Genomic DNA, 22784 nt, shown 5'->3' on the forward strand with positions numbered 1-22784 from the left:
CAGAAAGACTTTTGCAGATAGGCAAAAAAAACGGAGTCGATTATGGCATTCCTTGTGCAACATATTCAAAGGATATTTAAGTTGAAACACTTGCTTATCAATTAATATACCTGCGTCAGAGATTTCAACAAACAAACCAAAGTGATCAAACAATCTTTTCTTTTAAAAAAAAAAAGTCTCTATCCTGCGTTTTCATTCTTATTGCTACTTTTGTAACGAAAGGAGGCAATACACATGGCCTGCCTCGAATCTGGTACCATGTTACATTATTGAAAAGTGGAAAATAATATTTTCTCTACATCTTGGTGTGGAAAAGCAGTAAAGAATGTGAACCTGGTTACTGACATGTTTTTTCGCCACCATTTGCACATTTCCCTATTACAACTGGCATTTAAATGAACTTTTACTCTATTTGTATTTAGGCTAGTGTAGTTTCTGTGAGCAGTTTCTGATCTTCAATATGCTCCACACTTAACTTTGAGGGCTACTCACTGACAAGACTCTAACTTACACCATTAATGTGTCAAGAAAGTTAACAGGGTTGAGAGATGGCGGACAGATGCGAGCTCAACCTGCAGGAGAGTCTGACGCAAGACCTACCAGAGCCTACCGAGTCTTTCATCTTTCCGTGGTTGATATAGTGAGTACTATTGTTCTGGCTACTAAGAACAGTATCACTGTAGTATTTCGTCATCTGTCCCCCTGAGTACGACCTTTGGGTTCTGGGTATCCACAAAGAATGCAGAAAACTTGCTGGAGTGTTTGTGACACAAGCAATAAAGGGTAGATGTTTGGATATGAAACTTTGAACAAGAGTCTGTCTGCTTGGCCACCAATAAAAATGTGCTTTTTGTATAATGAAAACACAGTAGTAATTAGCAGAAATCAAGCACTACTTGTCTGCAACATTCTAGTGCTAAATGAGATTAGCTTCCAAACACCCCCTGCAATTTTTGTTGGACCCATGTCCCTTTACTTTTCTTGTTTTTAGCCATGTTACTTTTTGGGGATGCTTCATGTTAATCTCGGTTCAGTAGATAGCTTTAGCACAGTCTTTTTAAATGCTTCTGATGGCTAATGGTGTTGCAAGCCCTCTTGTCTAAAACAATACTGAACATGTTGCTGAAGAACCCACAAAATTAACTCTGCAAATTAAAGCACAAACCATAGTGCTCTTTAAAATCCTTGCTTAGTTAAAAACAGTACAATTGGGTGCTTGGAGATGATTGAGTGTTCTAGCACTGCTGAGTGGTCTACATGTTTCATCTGCCTATCTGGTCAATCAGTCCCAAAACCAAAAGGACCCTCCTTTATATTTGGTTTGAACCCAGCTGTGGTTCATACAACAAACCTGCATTTATACTCAGCATGCACTCAATAACCTATGCATACGATTAGATTTCAGGTCCAGAAATTAGTCCCAAATGAGCTTAATTACTGCCCACTAGGTATCATGAGAAGCCCACATTATTGTGAAAAGTATACAGGTGTAGCCCTCTCATAATTTTCCGATTTATCTGCCTATTAAATTATTTAATTAATAACTTTCTTGCACAGGAGGTACAAGTCAAAGTGAAAAAGGTATGCTTCATCCGGCACATCAAATTCTGCAGGACAACCAGACAAAGAGAAGAGACTACTCATACCTCCGTCACTGAATGTCTCCCGTCACAAGATCACATCTAAATTTAAGTTACTTGTCGGAAGATCCAAGACTGAGTAATGTAATCTGGTGCTCATGTAAAGCCTACATAAAACCGGCAAAACACAGATTGAGGGTTTGTAGTAAAGTGTGTGCTCTATCCTTCCACTTGGAATGACAAGGTTATGCCACCGCTCAGAACCTCACAGATATCTCCTACACAGGACACACCATAGCAATGCTCTATATTAACCACTCATGTATAAGTCAAAGAAGATATTTCAGAGTCAGTAAATGATTTTTTTTGTTTTACACTCCTCACACTTTCCTCAAACTACACCATGCCAGCTTGCAGCATCAGGTTTGCAAAAACATTTTGAAAGCACATGGCAGAACCTCCCGTATCCCACCAACACTTAACATATAGGATGAACCTGCCCCAACTTTACATGGAAGTCCACGCCTGCGGCAAATGCAAAGTCAACAGATGGTCTGGCATCACAAGTAGAGAAATATGCCATCCAAATAATAATTACAGCACACTAGTTATTTTTAGCATCCCATTTCCACACCACTACATCCTACCTCTAAAACAGTGATGCTGAGTTGGCACAAGCGACAACTGTATGACAACCTGGAACAACATCACAGTATCCTGAACAGACACTGTCTTGTGTCCTGACCAACCTTCCTCTTCCAGCATCATGCATGTCACTTTAGAATGTTTCTTATTTAAATGCAAAATATATAATTGTTGAATGCTTGTTCTGCATGTTCACAATTGATGCCTTCTGAATGTCCAATCTGAATTACTTCAAGTAAATCTAAACAATGTAAGGCCACAATCAATTAGGGCCTTGGTGGGAGACCAGAAGGTAGTGAAAATCCTCCAATATCTGGAAGAAAATCTAAATACAGAGAAAAAGTCCGCTGGCTAAATTTCCTCACCCATAGGGATTGAATTGATGGATCCGGGTGGGCGGATGCTACTCTGCATTTAGAGTTTCTTTAAGAAACTTGAGGATTCTCAGTTCCCTGTAAGCTCTGAATGAGGTCATTAATTTATTTGAAAACAAATCCCCAGGAATCTCATTCACTTATGCATCCTATAACAGTAGTACCCTCACTAATTAAAACCGTGGTCAAAGGACCGAATTCCTCTATGTCTGTCAACCAAGACAACCCACGGTTTCTGCATTAATGTCACACCCAAAACCGATGTAATACGCAGAGTTGCTGGGACCAATGATGGCTGAACCCAAATGAATGTAGAACTTTGACGAAGGGAAGTGAAAGCAACATTGACATTGGTTTGTATGACGTCATCATTCCAGAATGGAGAGTGTCAACAGCCTTCATGAGCACAAGGACCTTTTCATTATTGAAATAAAATCAGTTCTGAGAGCTGCGTGAATGGTTTCTGGCTGTGGGTCTGTTCTTCAGAAGGAGTAAAGTTCAGACCTCTGCCCCTTTGGCTGCCTGGGCCGGGTCTTTTCCTGTTTTAGCCGCAATGCTGTAGTAGTAGGTCCTCATTCGGGTTTCAACATCCACAAATCCAGGGCGATTTTCAACCCTACATGAGATTGAAAAAAAGCGAGAGGGAAACGTAAGTCACACATTTTCAAGAATTTTCAAGCATTTCACGTGAGAGCATTGGAAAATAACATGGAAGCCGGGGAAGAATTAACTGGTACATGTGTGTGAAACTAAAACTGTCCTTGCAAATCTGGGGAAGCTGGGAAACGTCATCATTTCAAATCAGTGGCAACGTTTCCTAATTCACCTAAGGCAAGGTTTGGCCCAAACTCCCATTCCACGAGCAGGATTTCAGAACCTAAGGCTGAAGGGACTTGTTTTGGTCACTGCCATGCAGGATTGCCCTCAGTCCTGAGCAGCAGTGATGACACACAATAGCCACCAACCGGCAGCCATCCCACTCCATCCCTAGCTGCCTGGCAAGGTAGGCCATGAGTCCTCCAGCAGCGGAGGATGGGATGTATGCAGCGCGGGATGGCAGGAGAGCACAGGCGGTGCACTGACCACTCTTCCAGCGAGCAGGAAAGCCCTGATGTCCTGCAGACTTCCTTCTTCACTCATGTTTGTTAACTCTCACACTTTACACTGAAGGACGCCGCATGTGGCGGCATAAGACACAACCCCACCAACGCTTAACGTACAGGATGAACCCGACCCAACTTCACACGCAAGCCTGGGTCTGCAGCAAACGCCGAGTCAGCAGGCGGACTGGCATCACTAGTGGCACCAACATGCTGGCCAGTGCTTAATTTGTAAATAAAAAGGTGCCGGTGCCCAAAGCTTTCATCTGGAACACACTGCTGCTGCAATTAAATGTGCGAGCACAGGATACCGAGGCGGCGTAATCCTGAAGCCATCTTGGGCCTCTTCTATCCATTTACAGCCGATCTCTGCCCCTTCAGCTCACCCTTGCAGCTTTCTGCTTTTGTCCCTTTTTACGCTTTTTCGTTTTGTCTTCCTCCTCTTTCCCATATGTGTCTTTTGCTCGCAGTAAATTCTTGAGGCAAAAAAAAGTACCGTCCCTCAGAAATAAGTGCCGGTACCCCGCACCGGAAACCACCAGCTCAAATTAAGCACTGATGCTAGCCAAATCATTATTACAGCACACTAGTTATTTATAGCGTTATTGCAATTAGAATAGTCAATTCATAATAGAAACTTGCAACATCACTTAATTTCAGAGACGGTGAGCTGACTGGAGGGAGAATGGTCCGTGAAAAAAGACACATTCTAATACTTCATTCCTCACTTGGCATATACACGTATACCCAACCCATTTCAAAGTGTGAAAAAATATAAAAACAACATTTCAAAAATAAAGTATAGATGACACTATACAATATAAGTATGTAGTGTTACACACATTTATGAATTAAAAAAGAGGCCGCAATCACCAGGGCCACAAAATATTATGAAAATTACTTGAAATGAATGGTGACTTACACTTGAGATTCGCTCACTCAAGTGCACCGCTATACTCTGCGGTTAGCATGGGTGTTCGGCTGTACTCTGCACTACGACTGACTTTAAAACAGAACCAGGGAAGGGATGTCAGTCAATCAATCAGTCATTCGGTAATGTAAGAGAGATCTGAGACCATGGTGTGGAGGTGCCTTCGACGCCTGGCCCATGCTCCCTGCCTGCTTTTTGTACTCCCGGGGCACATCAGTACCAGGGACCAGGCCACGGATGGTTGTGAGCCACCGACAGTCACACACAGGGTACCTGGCTGCGTGCTGTGTGTAATGTGGGGCCCTAGGCCCTCATGCTCGTAAATGAGGTGACGCAGACACGGTGGTAGGGTAGTACTGAACTGGCCTCAGGCACGTGCGCCCGGCCCCTTTTATTGGCAGGGTCACCTGACTGGTGACGCCTGTGTTGGGTGGGTGTAGGCTACACAAGCAAGACCAGCCCTCAGCAGAGTGGCTGGCAGAAACACTAGAATGAGTCCAGCTGGACTCTACATCCCTCCCAAACTTTATTGAGGAACCAAACAAAAGTCCAACCTGTAAAAGAAACAATAACAAAGCACCACAATCAGTCTCTCGGCCTCGAAAAGGCAGACTGCAGAATTGCAGTGGACATGGTGCAGCTGGGAGCATCCGGACACCTCCGCACGAGTCCATAATTTAACCAGGTACAGCTGGGCACGAACACGGTGTGGATGAAGTCCAGATACTTCAGTTGCTTGTCCACGACCTCACAGTTCACTGGATATAGTCGATCCGGTCCTGCCTGGGCTCATGTGGTCAAAGTCTATTTACAGTTTCTGATGCGGGTGCATCTGGAGCAGTGGGGAGTCCACTGTACACAGTTCTGGACGGCATTCTGACTCTGGAGATTGTCTACCTCTTAAGACTGCAGATGACGTGACGGCCTGGGGCGCCTGGGAGTCCAGCGGCAGAGAAGCGGCAGTCTTCCCTCTCGTGCCAGATCTCCATCAAGCAGGAGTCTCCTCGAGGCCCTTTCGCGGGCTTCCACAGGACTGTGTGGACTGTGCTTGCCTATCTCAGGCCCAGCAAAGACGTCTCAGAGGAACAGCCTACAGGACCACATCCTAGTCTCGCATGGAGCCACAAGGGTTGTTGATGCAGGGTCCGCTTGCTCGAGCCATCCGGATTCAGGTGCTCTGGCCATAGTGCAAAGTCTTCAGGTGACCAGTCTCTCGATATGAGACCTCCGTGCTTCCGGATGCCTGACGTGGAGCTGTGTCAGATGCATTCTCTCTCAGCGATATTCCGCTCTCACAGGAATTTGTTGGAGGCCCTGGTCCCTGGATTGCTGCGGGACTGCGTGGGCTGTGCGGGCCAACGTCGGCCACGCCAAAGGAGTCTCTCTGAACTCCCAACAGGGCCACGTCCTAGTCTTGTGCAACCCCAAGGGTGGATGATCCAAATGATCTGGTCTGCTCTCACCGGCAGGTGTCTGGTTCACGGAGCTCATGGCAAGTGTTCAGATGATAAGTTTCTACGTTGCCAGACATGCCTTGTCAGCGTCGGTTCTTGTTGCTGACTGTCTCCACTCAGGTGGTGCTGTGCTCCTCCTTCGATGATTGGGCGATGCACCACATCATGATGATGATGTTTTTTTTCATCCTTTTGCAGATCAAACAGGTGGCGGCGGCTTCGTCAGCGGAAGGACCACTTGATGGACATAGTGGCCACGGCGGGTCTTGTGTGGCCTGTGCAGTCGGCGTCAGGGATGCCATCACAGCCAAGCAGCCGGTGACAGGTGACAGGTCGGTCGTACTGGGAAGCGTGGGGGACCACCCGCATCGCTGTCTTCAGTGACGTCTGCTCACCCCGGTGACTGTCTTGTACTGATGGGTACCTCCTCATCTGCTCGCACGAGTCCTCAGTTGTGTCACTCTACTTCCTTCCACTTTCACACCTGCGATGGAGTTGATCTGTGGTGTGACCGGTCTGTCACACTCCTCTCATCATTTCTTGTTGGCATCGTGCCACTCTCTCTTCTCCTTGGTGTGGTGTCGTGCCACAGGTCACATATTGCGGCACATGGACCTTGCGCTGCACCTCTGCTGGTACATCTTCCTCTTTGTCCTCGACGTGGCGTTGTGCCACGGGTCGCATGCTGCTTCACACGGACCTCTCACTGCACCTTCGCTGGTGCATCTTCCTCTTCGTCCTCAATGTGGTGTTGTGCCACAGGTCGCATGCTGCGTCACATGGACCTATCACTGCACCTCCTCTGGTGCATCTTGCTCGGTCGCAGCCTCTCACAGGCTGAGTCCTGCGGGTAGGACATGATCTGCTCTTCAGGCAGACCTCACCCGGTCTGGTCCGTTCCCGGATCCTCTTGGTGGACCTCTCTCTTCTCCTTCTCTTCACTCGATGGCGCCATTCTTGCGCCTTGAGGCTGCGCTGTTACGGCGCTCACTCCTGCCATCTGCTCTGGCAGGGTCGGTCAGTTCAGATGACCTGCTCACTGATGGGCCAACAGTGGCCATGTTCCGTCGCTGCGCGGCCAGCTGACATGGCCTCTTTTCCCGTGCGTTACGTCACGCTCTCGGGTACTCTCTCCATCTTCACGGACTTTACCCATGTCGTCACATTCTCGGGCGCAGCTCTCTGTGCACGCTGCGCACGTGTCAGTCTCTTTTTTTTTTCTGGGCGTCCTGTGGCAACACCTGGCATGTCCCTTTCTTGTCCTGCGGTGATGTCCATCACTGCTGGGGCATGTGGCGTTCTTTCGGCGGTGGCGGCGGACACCTGCCAGGGGCTGCGCAGACCATGTGTGCTCTCTTCGTACCTCACGTGGCACTTGCATCCATTTCTCACCGTTGCAGCTTGGCTGGGACAGCTGCAATCTTCTCCTTCCCTTTTGCAGCGTCGCTCGTGTCGCTTCCTTCTTCCTCGCCGTTTCCGTCTTCTGCGCCGTTTCTGTCTACGGGCGCACTCTTGGTTTGGAGCAGTCACTTTCTGAAGGTGCTGCTGTAAACTTGCCTTCATCCAAGCTTGTTTTCCCTTTAAAACAGAAATAGGGTGCAATACCAACTCTGGCCACTGGATGCCAGTAGTGCACTTTTTTTTCTAGCTTCAAGACAGTCTTTCCTGTTACCGGCCTCGTTTATTTGGTTTGAAGCAGACTTGGTGAAACAATGCTGAGGAGCCACGCTGCTGGAGGAGGCATGCAGGTAAGTTCATTTTACTCATTTTCTCATCTCTCCCTTTTCTCTTCTCTCTTTTCCTTTCTGTGTTTTTTTTTTCTTCTTCTGTCCACTTTTTTTTCTAAAACAGCACAGCCTCGTTTGAAGAGGTGTGCAGATGGCACGAATTTCAGTGAGGGGGTTGGGGGCTCCGGGTACTGTTTTTTTCTTTTCTAGGTGCGTGTGAGCACCTCACTCCGTCATTCAGTTGCTGTGAGGTGGGGGCGCGGCCCTGGGCACCTGGTGCGTGTCTGCACCACTTTGTTCAATTCCTGCCAGGACAGGGGGGGGGCAGCCCCCCAGCCCCCCTGTACCAATGGGGCTGGGGCTCCGACGGCCTCACTTCTCTTTCCTCCACCGATTAGGTTCATGTCTGCAACCACGTGGGGTTGCAGATCCCACTCGTCGCCATTGTAATGTGGGGCCCTAGGCCCTCATGCTCGTAAATGAGGTGACGCAGACACGGTGGTAGGGTAGTACTGAACTGGCCTCAGGCACGTGCGCCCGGCCCCTTTTATTGGCAGGGTCACCTGACTGGTGACGCCTGTGTTGGGTGGGTGTAGGCTACACAAGCAAGACCAGCCCTCAGCAGAGTGGCTGGCAGAAACACTAGAATGAGTCCAGCTGGACTCTACACTGTGAAGTTCGAGTTCCCTCCTTTCCATTAGGGCAATGTCCCCTTGAAATCAGGGAACATCTTTGCTGATAATCCTGTGCCTAATTAGGGAAGAAGGTCCCCTTGCCCAAGGGCTCCCTGGGGATACTCTTACGCCAGAGGATGGTGTGTGGTCGGTGCGCAACAAAGGTGCCACTTTCAGAGCAAGTGAATCCTTAGATAACCTCACTTTATGGTGTAATCACATCCTGCATGTCTCTGTAGTGCTGTCAGGGTCTTTCCTCGAAAGACAGGCCAGGGATGCACTTGCCAAGGCTTGAAACCCATACTCCGTGGCCACTGAAGGGGGTGCTGCCTGACCCACTGACGGAGGTTTCAGTGCCAGACCACAAGACCCCCTTCGAAGGCTAGGTGCTCCCTGTAGGGAAACAGTGATCAGTATTTGAACTGTGGCTCCTTCGCTCTCTTCAGCCAAGCACCCACATACTAACTTCATGTACATCTGCCTCTGGTCCTGGCCATCACCAGGTCCACCCAACGAGACGATACGCTCAATCGATAATCCAGCCACTGGACCATTGAGCTGCCACGAGTTAAACAAGGACGCTTATATTTTTGCACCGATTCCACGTAAGCAAACCAAACAATAGGAACCATCAAAAGATGAAGTGCTTAAAGAACACGTTACTTACCTTCGGTAATGCATTATTTGGTAGAGACTATCTAGCTGCAGGTTCCTTACCTTTAGAATTTCCAGGCATCAGCTTGGAATCCTGACCTTTTGCTGAGCAATAACCTTGTGCGCCCCATCAGGTGGCATCGTTCGGCTCAGTGTGGCGTTGTCAGCATCATTGGAGCCGTCTGTGATATCATGGTCACTTATAAAGGCACCACCCAGGTGCGCACACATCAGTACTTTTCCACAAACTTCCACGCCAGAAGCGCAGAGCCATGGAAAGAACTAATAGTTTTGTCTGTGACAAAAAACTAGGGCCCTGAAATAGTCAATCCGTAACCCTAGTAAATGAGTCTGCAGAGCGGCCAGGCATGGTTGGGTGTAAGGAATCTGCAGCTAGAAAGAGTCCCGACCAGATAATGCGTTATTGAAGGTAAGCACCTTGTTCATCTGATTGAGACTTCTAGCTGTAGGGTCTTTACCTTTAGAACAGATACCCAAGCCATAACCTCCTTGTGGTAGGTTGTGAACAAATTCACCTCAAACTAATAGGTCCTGCAGGACTGAACGGGCAAAGTGCCCATCTCTGCGGACCTGATTGTCCAGGCAGTAGTGTTTGACAAATATGTGCAAAGACACCCACATTGCAGCCTGACAGATGTCCAGGACTGGTACACCTCTTGCTAATGCAGTGGTAGTAGCTTTGTCCCTGGTGGAATGAGCTCTCAAACCCTCAGAAGGCTGCTTCTTGGCCAGAGCATAGCAGAGTCAGAGCAAAATGGTTTGTTTCTGTACTGCCCGACCTTTCTTTGCTCCCACATACCCCACATAGAGTTGGTAATCCACCAGGAACTCTTTAGTGCAATCAATGTAGAACGACAATGCTCTTTTTGGGTCCAGTCAGTGGAGTCGCTCCTCTTCCTTCAAGGGATGCGGGGGAGCGAAGGTGGACAGGGTGATATACTGACCCAGGTGAAATGGAGTCACCACCTTAAGGAGAAAAAAGGCACGAGTGCGAAGCACTACTGTGTCCAAAAACATGGCGAGATACGGAGGTTTGGATGAGAGAGCCTGCATTTTACTCACCCTCCTGGAAGATGTTATTGCCACTAAGAAGGCTGTCTTGATGGTGAGCAGCCGGAGGGGACAGTTGTGTAAAGACTCAAAGGGAACACACATGAGAAAGGTGAGAACCAGATTTATGTCCTTCTGAGGCACGATAAAGGGTGAGGGAGGAAACATATGTACAAGCCTTTGAAGGAATCTATTTAAATAGGATATTTGAATAAAGAAGGCTGATCAGGCAGCCATAGAAAAGCTGATAAGGCAGAAAGATATCCCTGAAGTGTTCCCAATGCAGAACTCTGCTGGGCAAGGGATAAAATAAAGATAAGGATGTCAGAGAGAGAAGCAGAAAGAGGATCAATAGATCTATATGTACAATAATATACAAAGTGTTTCCTACGGCAGGCATACACCGTCTTGGTGGAGGGACACCTGGCTGCCAGAATAACTTTACAGACTTCGAGAGGAAGGTCGAAGGCTGTCAACTGCCGCCGCTCAATCTCCATGCATGAAGGCGCAGAGCCTGACTGGCGGATTGATGCTCGTTTTCAGAAGCTCTGGATGCCAGACTCTCCATCCCCAGTCTGGAGTCACCAGGATTACATGGGCCTGGTCATTTCTGATCTCCTTGAGAACTCTGCGCAGTAGTATGGGCGGAAAGGCGTGCCAGAGGCCTGAGCTCCACTTGCGACAAAAAGCATTGCCAAGCGAATGTCGTCTTGGAAACTCTAACGCACAATACTGCTGACATTGCACGTTCTCTTTGTAGGCAAACAGTTCTAACCAAGGCTCTCCCACTGCTGAAAGAGTCCTTCACCTCCTCCGAATGGAGACACCACTTGTGATCCGCTAGGCATCGATGGCTGAGTTTGTCCGCCCTGGCGTTAAGAGAACCTGCCAGGTGTTGAACCACTAGGGTTATGCCCTGCTGTTCCAGCCAAGCCCAGAGACAGAGGGTCCCCGACCCCACCTTGCCTTGCTTGTTGCAGTATCACATGGCAGCACTGTTGTCCATGAACACCTGCACTATCTTCCCTTTGACAACGGGAAGGGGACAATGCTAGCGAGATCACCCGGAGCGCGAGTAAGTTGATATGGAGTCCGGATCCTGCCGTAGACCAGAGACCTCTTATCGCCACCTCTCTCAGATGGCCACCCTCTCCCAGAAGTGATGCATCTGTCACCGCTGTGCGATCTGGTAGGGGAAGGGAGAGTAGTCCCAAGTGTGACCCAATCACGATTCTTCAACCACTACTGCAGGTCTTTTGCAGTTCCCTCCGAAATCTGAACCGTGTCAGAGAGATTTCCCTCATGCTGCGCCCACTGAAGCTTCAGGTCCCACTGCAGAGCCCTCATATGCCATCTGGCATGATTTACTAACGGGATGCAGGAGACCATGATGCCCAGCAGCCTGTCTGCCTCACCGAAATCCAGGATAGAGGTCAAAACATTGGAATCATAACCTAAATATCCTCGACTCGCTGCTCGGGAGAATAGGCCTGAAACTGCACTGTGTCCAGAACACCTCAGGTGAAAGGGGAGCATTTGTGAGGGAGTCAGGTGCGACTTCGACAAGTTTATAGTGAACCCCAGCAAATGCAGGTGGTTCGCCGTAGTCTGGTGGTGGGAAACAACAGCTTGGAGCGAAGGAGTTTTCAACAGCCAGTTGTCGAGGTAGGGGAAGAGTGAAACCCCTAGCCTGCACAAATGAGCTGTGACCACCGTCATCACTTTGGTGAACACCTGAGGGGCACTGGTAAGGCCGATAGGGAGCACAGTAAACTGAAAGTGCTTGTGGCCTATCCTGAACTGCAGGTAACGTCTGTGGGCAGGCAGGAAGGGGATATGAAAATACACATCCTGCAAGTCCAACGCTACCATTCAGTCTCCTTGGTCTAGGGCAGACATGACCTGAGCTAGAGTAAACACCTTGAATTTCTTCTTTTTGAGGAAGAAATTGACGTCCCATAAATCCAGACGAGGACAAAGACCCTTGTTCTCTTTGGGTATGAGAAAGTAGCAGCAATAACAACCACTGCCTACTTCCGTACTGGGACTCTTTCTATGGCTGGCTTGACCAAAAGATCTGTAACTTCCTCACAGAGCAAAACCAAGTGATCCTCCATCAGCCGTTCTTTTGAGGTAGGCATTGGGGGAGGGAAAGACTGGAAGGGGAGGGAATTGCCCTTCGGTATAATCTGCAAGACCCATTTGTCTGATGTTATGGGCCACCAGTGAGGAAGATGTTATTGAATCCTCCCTCCAACTGGATGTACATGGTCTTGCAGAATCACACTAGGAGGGCTTGGTGCTGTAGAGGCGGGGGCTGGGTGGTGGATGACTTCAGGCCAGACCCTTGGGGTCTGAAAGTACCACAACCGCACCCAAGTTGTGGACCTGGTGCCGGACGGCGGCTAACTTGTGAGTGTCGTGGCACCGTGCCCCTCCAGTAGCCATAGAAGGAATCAAAGGGAGCCTGTGGGTGAGGGGCCACTGAGAGGCCTAAGGATTTGGCCATAGCCCGAGAGTCCTTAAAGTGTTCCAGCGCTGTGTCTGCCTTTTTGCCAAATAGGCGGGACCCATCGAAAGGCATGTCCATAAGGTTTGCCTGTACATCCCCTGAAAAGCCAGATGTACGTAAGCAGGCCTCGTGTTGAGGGGCCACTGTCGATGAAGTCGCCCTACACAGCGAGTCAATCATGTCCAAACCACACTTTATGGTAAACTTTACTGCATCTTTCCTATCCTTAACTGCCTAAGAGAGAATGGCCCATGTGTCACCTGGGACCTGAGGCAGGACCTGCACCACCCTATCCCACAAAGTGTGGGACTAACGGCCCAATAAGCATAAGGTGTCTACCGACCTCCCTGCCAGGCTGTTGGAACAAAACATTTTCTTCCCAAGCTAGTCCATCCTCTTGGATTCCCTATCCAGAGGGGCAGAAGGGAAGGCAAGCTTGGAAGTGGATGCTTGGACTACAAAACTCTCCGGGGTGGGGTGCTGAGGGAGGAAACTGGAGTTGCCTGGTGCCAGGCGATGGCAGCGGCCAATTGTCCTGTTTACAGGAGCCCCTGTGCTGGGTTTGGACCACATCCCCAGCAGGTCATCAGTGAGGGACTCATTAAAGGGCAACATCGGTTCTGATGAGGAAGCCCCTAGCTGAAGCATCCCTTCAGGAGGTTAGTCCTGAGCTGCACTGAGGGCAGTCTGAGGTCAAGGACCTCCGCTTCCCTACGCACTACCATTGCATATGATGCACCCTCCTCCGTGCCCACAGTAGGAAGAGAGAGCAGGCCAGTACCTGGAGGTGTCCAGTCCACTGGCCTCTCATAGTTCCTCGTACCAGTCCAAAGGTTCCATTTGGGTTTCTAGAGGGTCCAAAGACCCCTCCCATCCCTCACCAGTGCCTGGCTGATTTGAGCAAATGCTTAGACAATGATCTGGCACCTGTGGACACTGTCGGCACCAGAATCGTCGTTGTTTGATGCGTCCCAGCTCCCCCTCATCGGTGATGAGAATGGGGCTAGTGCCAGTAGTGGGCACCGGGAGCATTGATGTTGGGAGCGGCACAGAAGAAGGTCCACTGTGTGAAGCCGACACCGTTCTGGATCAGGTATCGGATCCATGAGACCCTATTGAAGCTGGGGCTGAAGCTGCCGGAGCAGAACCTGACAGGGCCTGCGCCGACCCCGCAGGGCCCGTAGGTGCTCCAGCTGGGCCGGCCTGCTCAAATACAAGACACATGACCTGCTAAAATTCCTTTAATTGAGCGAGGGTCGCTCCTGCTTCTGGAAAGGGAGGAAGGGACAGAGTCAGCCCTGGCCACGATTCCGCGGAACCATGCCTGAAACGTTGACGTTACCGATTTGTTATGTCGGCCGATGGGTAAGGTGAAGTAGAAGTCCACTTGGACTTTTTCTTCTTGTGCCTCTTTCCTGAGTGCACGGAGGACCTCGAGTGTGATGAAGAGGACTTGGGGCTCCTGGAGCGGTCCCATGACCTTCTCTTCGACTGGGACCATGACCTCCAAGGTGTTGTGCCCGCCGATGTCGACTGCGGGCCGCCATTAGCCTTAGGGACCACTTTTTCAAAGCTTTCGGAGCCATGGCCTGGCAGTCCGAGCATGAAAGTCGTGGTTACCTTTGAGATACCAAAAGCATACCTGATGGGGATCCATCACCAACCTGGCATGATGGCAGGTGCCACACAGCCTAAATCCCATCTTCCTCGTAGTCATTCTTCGCACAGACAAAGAATACTCGACAAAAAGGTCAAAAAGGCCTGTCAAAAAGACAGTGAGGTAGCTCTGTCCCATATCTGCGCTTAATTAGCGCGGAAGAAAAAAAAAATGATGCATGTGTGCCTCAGTAGTGCCTTTATAGACGACTGTGACACCACAGACAGCTCCAACTACGCTAACCATGCAACTGAGTATTGATCAGACAAATTTCCATATTCCAAGCTGACGCCTGGAAATTCTAAAGGTAAGAAATCTGCAGCTAGAAGATCTAACTAAAGAAAAGTGACGTACCATCAACAATACTTCCCCAGCATGCATTTTCTCCATATAGTGAAATGTAGCTGAAGACCTGTCACAATTCACCACTATTCTAAAATATGTATTTTCTTCTTTTTAATGGTACATTTTAGGCCCTTATCAAGTTAAGTCTATTATATCAGAATGTTAAAACAGGCCCTCAGCGCCTAGTGGCCAATAGGGCATCTTTGCTGGATATTGAGCAAGCGGAAAGGATGCCTCCTTGAAAGACTGGGCTATGAAAAGTGTTCATGTGGCTCTGCCCTGGATGTCCACAGCTGAGACCGGCTGTGACAGAAATGTTACCTGTTTCTCACCTGCATGCGAGCAGGTACAATGACCTGCTGCCGCCAAAATAGAATCTGCGTGCCGACTTTATAAAATTCTAATTTAGTACCAGAACGTCGCAGACTAAAACTTCTGCCGAAAACACTGAGCACTAAAAACGGGGTTACAAAAAGATCACCCCACTGGAGGTAATACGAGAAGATCTGCATACAATGATGCAATATGTTTGGAAATTATATTTAGAACGCTATATGTATGTCAGACAATATTTTTGGCAACAGTATTTTGAAATACAAACGAAATGACATACACTGCAACGCGCATTTTCCTGAAGTAGACAATAATGCCTGGTCTGATGTCTGGCTAGAACTGGTATCCAAGCACTAGATTTACAGATGGTGTAAGCCCATCTCATGGAGCTCAGCTGCAAAAAACAGCACGCGCAAGAGCCCCTGTGAGTACTGTAATGGCAGTCATCCATCTTAACACAAGGCTAGGTTGGCAGTTTGAGGGCGATTAAAATGTTTACATTAGAATATGATTCACCTGACCATGGGCATTGCTAAGAAACAGATGCACCGTGAACTGTGGCACAATATTACCAAATGTTTTTATATGGCTAAGAATGTGGGTCGAGTCCCTTATGGGTTTTAGAGCTGCTGTTTTAACTCGTAGTGTGAAAGACAGGAGCTTGTTGGGTTAGGAAAGAACAAGAGAACAGAAAAGGTATCAATGGTGTGATCTGAGCTCACGTGAGATGAGTTTCATATCACGGGTGACACAGAACAACATGGCCTCCCCCCCAGACTTTGGTGTAAAGTCCAGCGTTCAGCCACCAGGGCGGCTCAGCGAAGAATTGATGTCACAATAGTGAGCGCAATAAAGTCACATTATCGACAACCTCAATATTGTGAACGGAAGAGTATACAGTAATTATAGAGTAACGATTCTTAACTTCACATCCAAGCGCCTTGAGAAGATATATAGTCAAGGTGCACAGATGTTGAGCTCAGTTTCGTAAATGCATATTTACACATCTATTTACCTTCATGATGATGTACTGATTAATATTCAGGCTACAATATTTTGGCAGGGCAGTGTGTAAAACTTGAAATTGTGGCCAAGCCTTCGTGAAATGACACATGAAATAATCTGAAGGTCACAAGTTTGAATCCCCTCAAGGTCGGCTCAGCCTTCATTTCTTCTGAGCTCAACAAATTGAGTACCACTAAATTGGGGATAAGTAACTCCCGTGTCAATCAATGTAACACCTGTCATTGACCTCACTTATAAATGACAGAAGTGGGATAGGCAGAGCTGTAAGGAACCTCAAGGTGGGTTTTATCCCTTTAAAAAGAAAATTGGGGGCATGCTTTTACAGATGGTTTAGACTCCCATGTATTTTATCCACCAAGGTGCTCATCTTTGAAGCGTACAGCAAAACCTGTATCCCAGTGAAAGCCCACACCTTTACCACAGAGAATACTACTCTGGGTTACCATGGCAACCACCTGCAGCTCGAAAATCTTTACATGTGTTAGCATGGCAAGGATGCCCTATTTCTCTGCTCAGACCTCAGGCAGAAGTGAAGCTGGAGGAAACCACATATGGCAACTCCAACTGTATGTGCATACCACACTCCTGTGGCAGGAAGTGCATATGCCAGAGAGTAAAGCAAAACTATTAGAAGAAAAAGGACATGAGATGCAGCCCAAAACAATAATATTTGATAGAAAAGTGCAAAACGTTTAATGCATGATATGTTAAAGCATTTTTAAAACACTAAAATGCAAATGGAGAAAAACTAAAGGGAAGGGGAAGGGCCAACTGTAAAGCAAATGATTCGGGAATCAAATGGATTGTGAATTATTTTTATACTATGATGCTTTCTGTTTAGGACCTGCAGAATGGATCAGTGGGATGATTTATCAACATTTTGCGACATGTTTGTATCACAGAAGTGAGGCAAACCAATGTAGAATGTTTATTTTGACTTCACTTTCCAGCAGAAAACATGTTTTTCGATGAAGAGTTGCCTGAATGAGAAAGAAACCAGGCTTTGCACTTTGCTTCAAGGGGCAGTTCTACGGGTGGTACATTAGCGTTTCCATGCAACTACCCATGTGTTTTGATGCAAACCCCCATCGTCCAACAACAGTAGATGGGGTTTTGCACCAAAAAACGATGCTTCTTGAGGCAGGAGTAAAAAGGAGGGGATATGTTTTTGTTTCTCCAAACGTTTCATACTTTGAATGTGTGCTGAAGTGTGAAGCACACATTCAAAGTGGGAAAAGTTTGAAACTGTGTCTAGGCATAGAATGTTTCACTAGAAGGGTATACAAAGTGTCAAACACAGACCCTTGCACTGTATGCCCCCAGGGCACCTCATTATACGCCACACCCGAGGATATCCTTCTCTCTAGGGGGAGAGGGAAGGCTAGTGCCATATCAACTAGCATATGATGCTTTCCTGCTTTCTCCCACTCACATAATGCAGTGCAGGAGCTCTGAGTGCTGCACAGCCTTGTATGACACCTTGGTAACTCTAGTGAGGGGAGGCAGGCAGGTATTCGGCAGCAGGCACATGGCTTGCAGAGTATGGTGTGAAAAGGTGCGCTATTTACGCTTCTTCTCACTGTTTGCCAGAGTTGCACCAGTTTTCCCTTGGCACAGCTCTGTGGGCGAAAACCCTGAGAGTACAGTTTGTGCCTGAGTTAGAATCTGACTTCGGACCAGTAGTGTGCAACTAACAATGCTGCAGCAGGTGCAGTGGCACCGGGGCCCAAGAGCCAAAAGGGCCTCTTTCTATTTTTATTGCTACATTTTTCTAGTCAACGAGCAGGTCTGGCGGTCCTTTTTCTTTAATCACACAAATGCCTAGGGTGCATTTGCTGCATCATTGATTCGGTGTCAACAAGCATTTGGAGTCAAAATCAGAGAATTGTCAAATTTAAAATGAGCATACATCAGGCTTTTCGGAAGCTGCCTATTGATTAGTTATTCAGAGAGTGAAAGTTACCAGACAATTGATTGCCTAACAAGCATAACGTGACCCCTCCCTTTGGTTTTTTTTTGTTGCTGTTTTGCATTTTTTACAGGTAGTTGGTGTTGTTTTTTTCCAGGGCCGTGAGTTTCAGTTTCCGATTCTTTCTTTTGCACTGTATCTATTGAAATTCTAACAAAGGAGACTGAATGGTAGAATCAGTGTCTCTTTTATGACACTGTGCAGATTTCTACCCATAGTCCTGACTATACCTCCAAAGGGACACTGAACTACAAGACCATCATGATCAACAGGAAAAAAAAATCTTCACACTTGTTGAATGCTTGTCCACCCACATCCTTTTTCCAGTCTTAAGACTCCACCCAAAAGCTCCTGAGATGACACAATCTTGTTTTGCAAACATAAGGAGGGGGGATCCACCAACTTGCCCTCATCACCACCTCAGAACAGGGCAAATTATTCCCGTTACGCAACCATACACCACTTCACTACTCACAAAGATCTAGTTTTCTGAAACATTTAGTATAAATCAGTTAATCAGTTTGGGCTGTAGCTGTGTCCAGAGTTCCTATGGAAAAATGAATGGAGAAGATGCATTTTGGGACCCTCCCCCACTTTTTAATTTCTTGGCTCCAGCCATTGGGGAAAGGGATCTATCCCAAATGTGACATAAGTACTGGTCTTAGGGCAACAAGACCTCCCCATGAGACTACACCTACTGACAGTCAAAACTAGGACCACCAGCCACAGACCATGTGAGAAATCTGGAGATCATCCTAGATGACAAGCTCAACAAGATGACTCAAGTCAACACAGTGTGCACCTCCTGCTTCCACATCCTACCCATGCTGTGACAAATCTTCAAATGTTTGCCTCAGAACACCAGACGGACCATCACACAAGCCCTCTTCACCAGCAGGCTGGACTGTGGCAGCAGTCTCTACACCAGAATCTCCAAATAACTCCTACACCGACTTCAAACCATCCAGAACACCACCACAAGACTCATACTTGACCTCCCAAGTCACACACACATCACACCGCACATCAAGATGCTTCACTGGCTCCCTATTCACAAGCACAGCCAATTCACACTTCTCTCGCACACATACAAAGCCCTACACAACACAGGAACAGAATACCTGAACAGCCGTATACACTTTCACCAAACCACAGACACCTATGCTCGGCCTCATTCTCACTCGTACAAATTCCCTGCATTCACAAAACCAAAAGTGTAGGTTGCTCATTCTCCGACATCACACCCAAAACATGAAGCCACCTCCCTCAACACATCAGATCCTCCTCCTCACTTCTTGAGTACCGCAAGATGGTGAAGACCTGGCTTTTCATCTAAGCATCTTGGGGCCCACACGCCTACACACCTGCTGAAGCACCTGGATACCCACTCAGGTGATTAGTGCACTATCCAAATTAATATAACATAACATAAATCTAAACTTAACTACATATATTTACCTTTAGGGCATACTGAAATTTCATATTTTTGCCACAGTATTTTGAGGTGTGGAACCAGAATATTGTAATCAAAATATCATCACACAGAGGGATTGTGGCCTAAATATAATATAAATAAATATAGTCCTGTTGGAGTTAATAATAGAAAATGTATACATCTCTACCCAAAGGGCTAATATTTTTATAAATGACATTTAGGACACTATTTTTATGTCAGACGATATGTGGCATACAATTTATGGTGGTGGGTTAACATTTTTGTCCTTTATGTTATACTCTCTTCTTCACCATAATCTTGCTTGACATTGCTTCCCTTTCCACATACTTTACTCCAGTCTTCTCCTCACCTACTAATCTTTCTCTAAATTCATTCTACTTTTTCATAACAACTTGCTTCACTCAGTCATTCACCCTTTCATCACTTTGCATCCTAACTATTTGAACTCCTCGAGCAGCTGGCACCCCCACTCTTGTGGCCTAACCCTACTCTCTCTAGTACACCCTTCGAGCTGATACAGCAGTCCCCACTTTGGAAGGCCATCTCAACAAATGCCATCTGCTGACCCCTGCGCTCCCTCCAAGTACCTCACATGTCCCTCTTCTGCAGCATCTTGAAAATATTCAAAGTGCTTGTATTCTCATCCTCTAGTGACTCAAACACTGCACCACTTGGATAACCACCTCTCTCCGGTTCTTCACAAACATTGTTTCCAGTCCAGGACCATTGTGGGTTGTGTGTTAGCCTAATGCATTCTGGAAGTTGTAGTTTTGTTTCACTTCCATTCAACTAATTAGACGAACACAGCTGAAATGAAGGATTCGTGGGAGAAAGGTTCATGACTGGAGTTAGTGTTCGTAATGACGTGGAGTGAGGCGGTCGCCCAGTACATCCCTGACAGCTACAGGTGGAATCCCTCACAGTAAGCTCATCACAGAATGGAGATTTGCTAGCACCTGCTCGCCGTTTCATGAGCTCTTCCCGCCACAAATACCATTAGGCCATCCTCATCCTTCTCAATCCTTCACCGATGCTGCAGTTCAGCACACAAATATCTCCTGGCAATCTTCCTGGACGTGGGCAGCTCCTGTTTTATGTGTCTGTGCTATATTTGTGCATAACTGGGTTACTATTGTTCTGACAAAGAACAAGCACTAGCATAGTCAATAGGTCTGGGTTTATTGTTAATGACTAGAGTTTTAGCATATTAGAGCGAGATACTCTGGAGGACGTCGGACAGAGCAGACACGGAGGGTTATTGCTGTAAAGTAGTCCCTCAAGGAGTTCATTGCAAGCACTGGAGTGGACGTGCAGGGATACACCAAACAGCCAATGCCTAAGTGAGAGACCGACACTTCACTGGGATGAGTCAAGATGTGACTGGCAAAGTCTTAAGCCAGCAGCTGAAAGAGGCTGGTAATGGGGTGAGCCCAAATTGTAAGCAATAGGTCTATTTGGCAGCTGTACTGTCAAACCCCGAACTGAAGGCCTTATGAAGCTATCCTGGCAAATGGCATTTGCCATGATTGACACTTCTGAAAAAATTGCAAATTCTAACATGAAAAAATACACATACCAGGTGGATGCTCTTATCATGTCTAGGGCTGAAGCTCTTAAACAGCTGATGGATAAAAGGATGAGGGACAGATCACATTCGCTGGCTGCTGTGGGTTATTCTACAACACTCACTGATCAAGGGTACTGTGGTGTAAGAGGCAGAAGCCACAGAGCCCTTACTTGTACGTCCAGCAGTCTTGCATCAGTTTGTACATTTCATCTGGGCAGTTGGCCGGGCAGTCCAGTCTTTTATTCTGTTCGATGAACGACATCACCTCCGGTCCTTTCATTTTCTGCCAGGACAAAAACAAAGCAGTAATCTGAAGCCCACACATGCAGCTCAAACTTTATTCGCGTAATCACTGGTTTTCTTTCTATCAGTTTGGTGAATTTAGTACAAATTAAACCTCTGTTTGCCAAGGTTTGGGGAATACAGCTGAATTTAGCATGACCAAGCCGACACTTCTAGTGTGTGAGGAAAAGTGACAGTATTAGGGTGCCACCTAGTGGTCTTTGCAAGTACTGCAAGGTGAGCAAAATAATTATTTCTTTAAAGCAAATGAGGAGCCCCCCAGCAGGCAAAATTGTATTTAGCTTGGAGCTCTGAAAACCTTTCCTGAGGAGGTACTCCAGCACCCTAGAAAGCAGGCTTCTGACTGGGGGAGTGATAACATTCAATAAATGCAAAAGCCGGTAAAGAAGAGAGGTTTGCAGACCTGCAACTGATTTTTATTTTGATTCACTTGAAGACAGAGGTGTAGAGCGATGTATGAACTACCACGTAAGACAAGATCTAATGCTGCTGATAATACTTCTACCATCATTACTCCTACTACTACTAATTATTATAACAATAATGATACAAATGTTACTACTGTTTGCTGAACTTCTTCCCTGTTTGTCTTCCTGGAGGTTTACAGCTGGCTTCCTACCCGCCATTTCTCGGTTCAGTTTTGAACAATATCGTTTTATTTCATGGAAAAAATGTAAAATTCTCTGGCACGCCTCAGCATGAATGAAAGAACTGTGAAAACGGACGTAAATTGTTGGCGTCCCTGAGATGCGAGGAAGGAGGTGAGAAGGTTTTGGAAGGTAAATGGTGCAGTTGTGTCCCGGACTACACTACCTAATTATATGGGTCTATAGGGCCTCGTGCTCTTTTAGCGACTTATATCATGCTTTTGAGAAGATGGTCCCATAATATCCGCACTAATCACTCCTCTCAGCCAATCACATTGTTTGTGACTAAAAGAAAAGCAGGCAATCTATCCAGTGCTGACTTCTGCCTACAGTCTCCGCACATTCCCGCAATTTCCAGGAGTCGCAGAATTCCTGGGAATACGCGTCCTAAACCTACGCCGCTTGTTGATTTTTAGGCATACTCCTATTTCGCTAAACTTACTTCTGATGATGGACATTATTCACCTATAAGTATTGCAGAAAAGACCATTTGCACATGTTCCTTTCTTCTTGAAATGGAAAACATTGTTCCATGTGGAGAAACGTCCTTCCTACACCGCTAAAAACATGAGGTCCTTGAAGTACGTTTCCCCGCTACAGTCGGACTCCACATTTTCTAAGATGAAGGGTAGGTTTGCGTAGGTGATGGATAAAGGCAGTCAGAAGGTGTCCATGCATAAGGTGTGCCACCTCGGTGGGTGCTAACCACACTGCGGTAGCCCCCAGGTGACCCCTCCCCCCCACCCCACCAGTACACAC

At 47.2% G+C, this 22784-nt stretch overlaps 1 protein-coding gene and 1 long non-coding RNA gene across 2 annotated transcripts in view; one reads left to right on the forward strand and one right to left on the reverse strand.

Annotated features, from left to right (window-relative positions):
* LOC138268016 (uncharacterized) overlaps window positions 1-1770 on the forward strand; it is an 83315-nt gene extending 81545 nt beyond the window's left edge. Inside the window, exons 3-4 of the long non-coding RNA XR_011199902.1 lie at window positions 529-640; window positions 1558-1770. This is a non-coding gene — a long non-coding RNA (uncharacterized lncRNA). The remainder of the gene's footprint in view (window positions 1-528; window positions 641-1557) is intronic.
* ZAP70 (zeta chain of T cell receptor associated protein kinase 70) overlaps window positions 1663-22784 on the reverse strand; it is a 101489-nt gene continuing 80367 nt past the window's right edge. The window contains exons 13-14 of the mRNA XM_069217326.1: window positions 21246-21358; window positions 1663-3215 (exon numbers count right to left, since the gene is read on the reverse strand). Coding sequence (XP_069073427.1) covers window positions 3098-3215; window positions 21246-21358 — 231 coding nt within the window. The 3' untranslated portion in view covers window positions 1663-3097. The remainder of the gene's footprint in view (window positions 3216-21245; window positions 21359-22784) is intronic.

Source organism: Pleurodeles waltl, chromosome 12, assembly GCF_031143425.1.
Source record: "Pleurodeles waltl isolate 20211129_DDA chromosome 12, aPleWal1.hap1.20221129, whole genome shotgun sequence".
In the NCBI taxonomy this organism is placed as follows: domain Eukaryota; kingdom Metazoa; phylum Chordata; class Amphibia; order Caudata; family Salamandridae; genus Pleurodeles; species Pleurodeles waltl.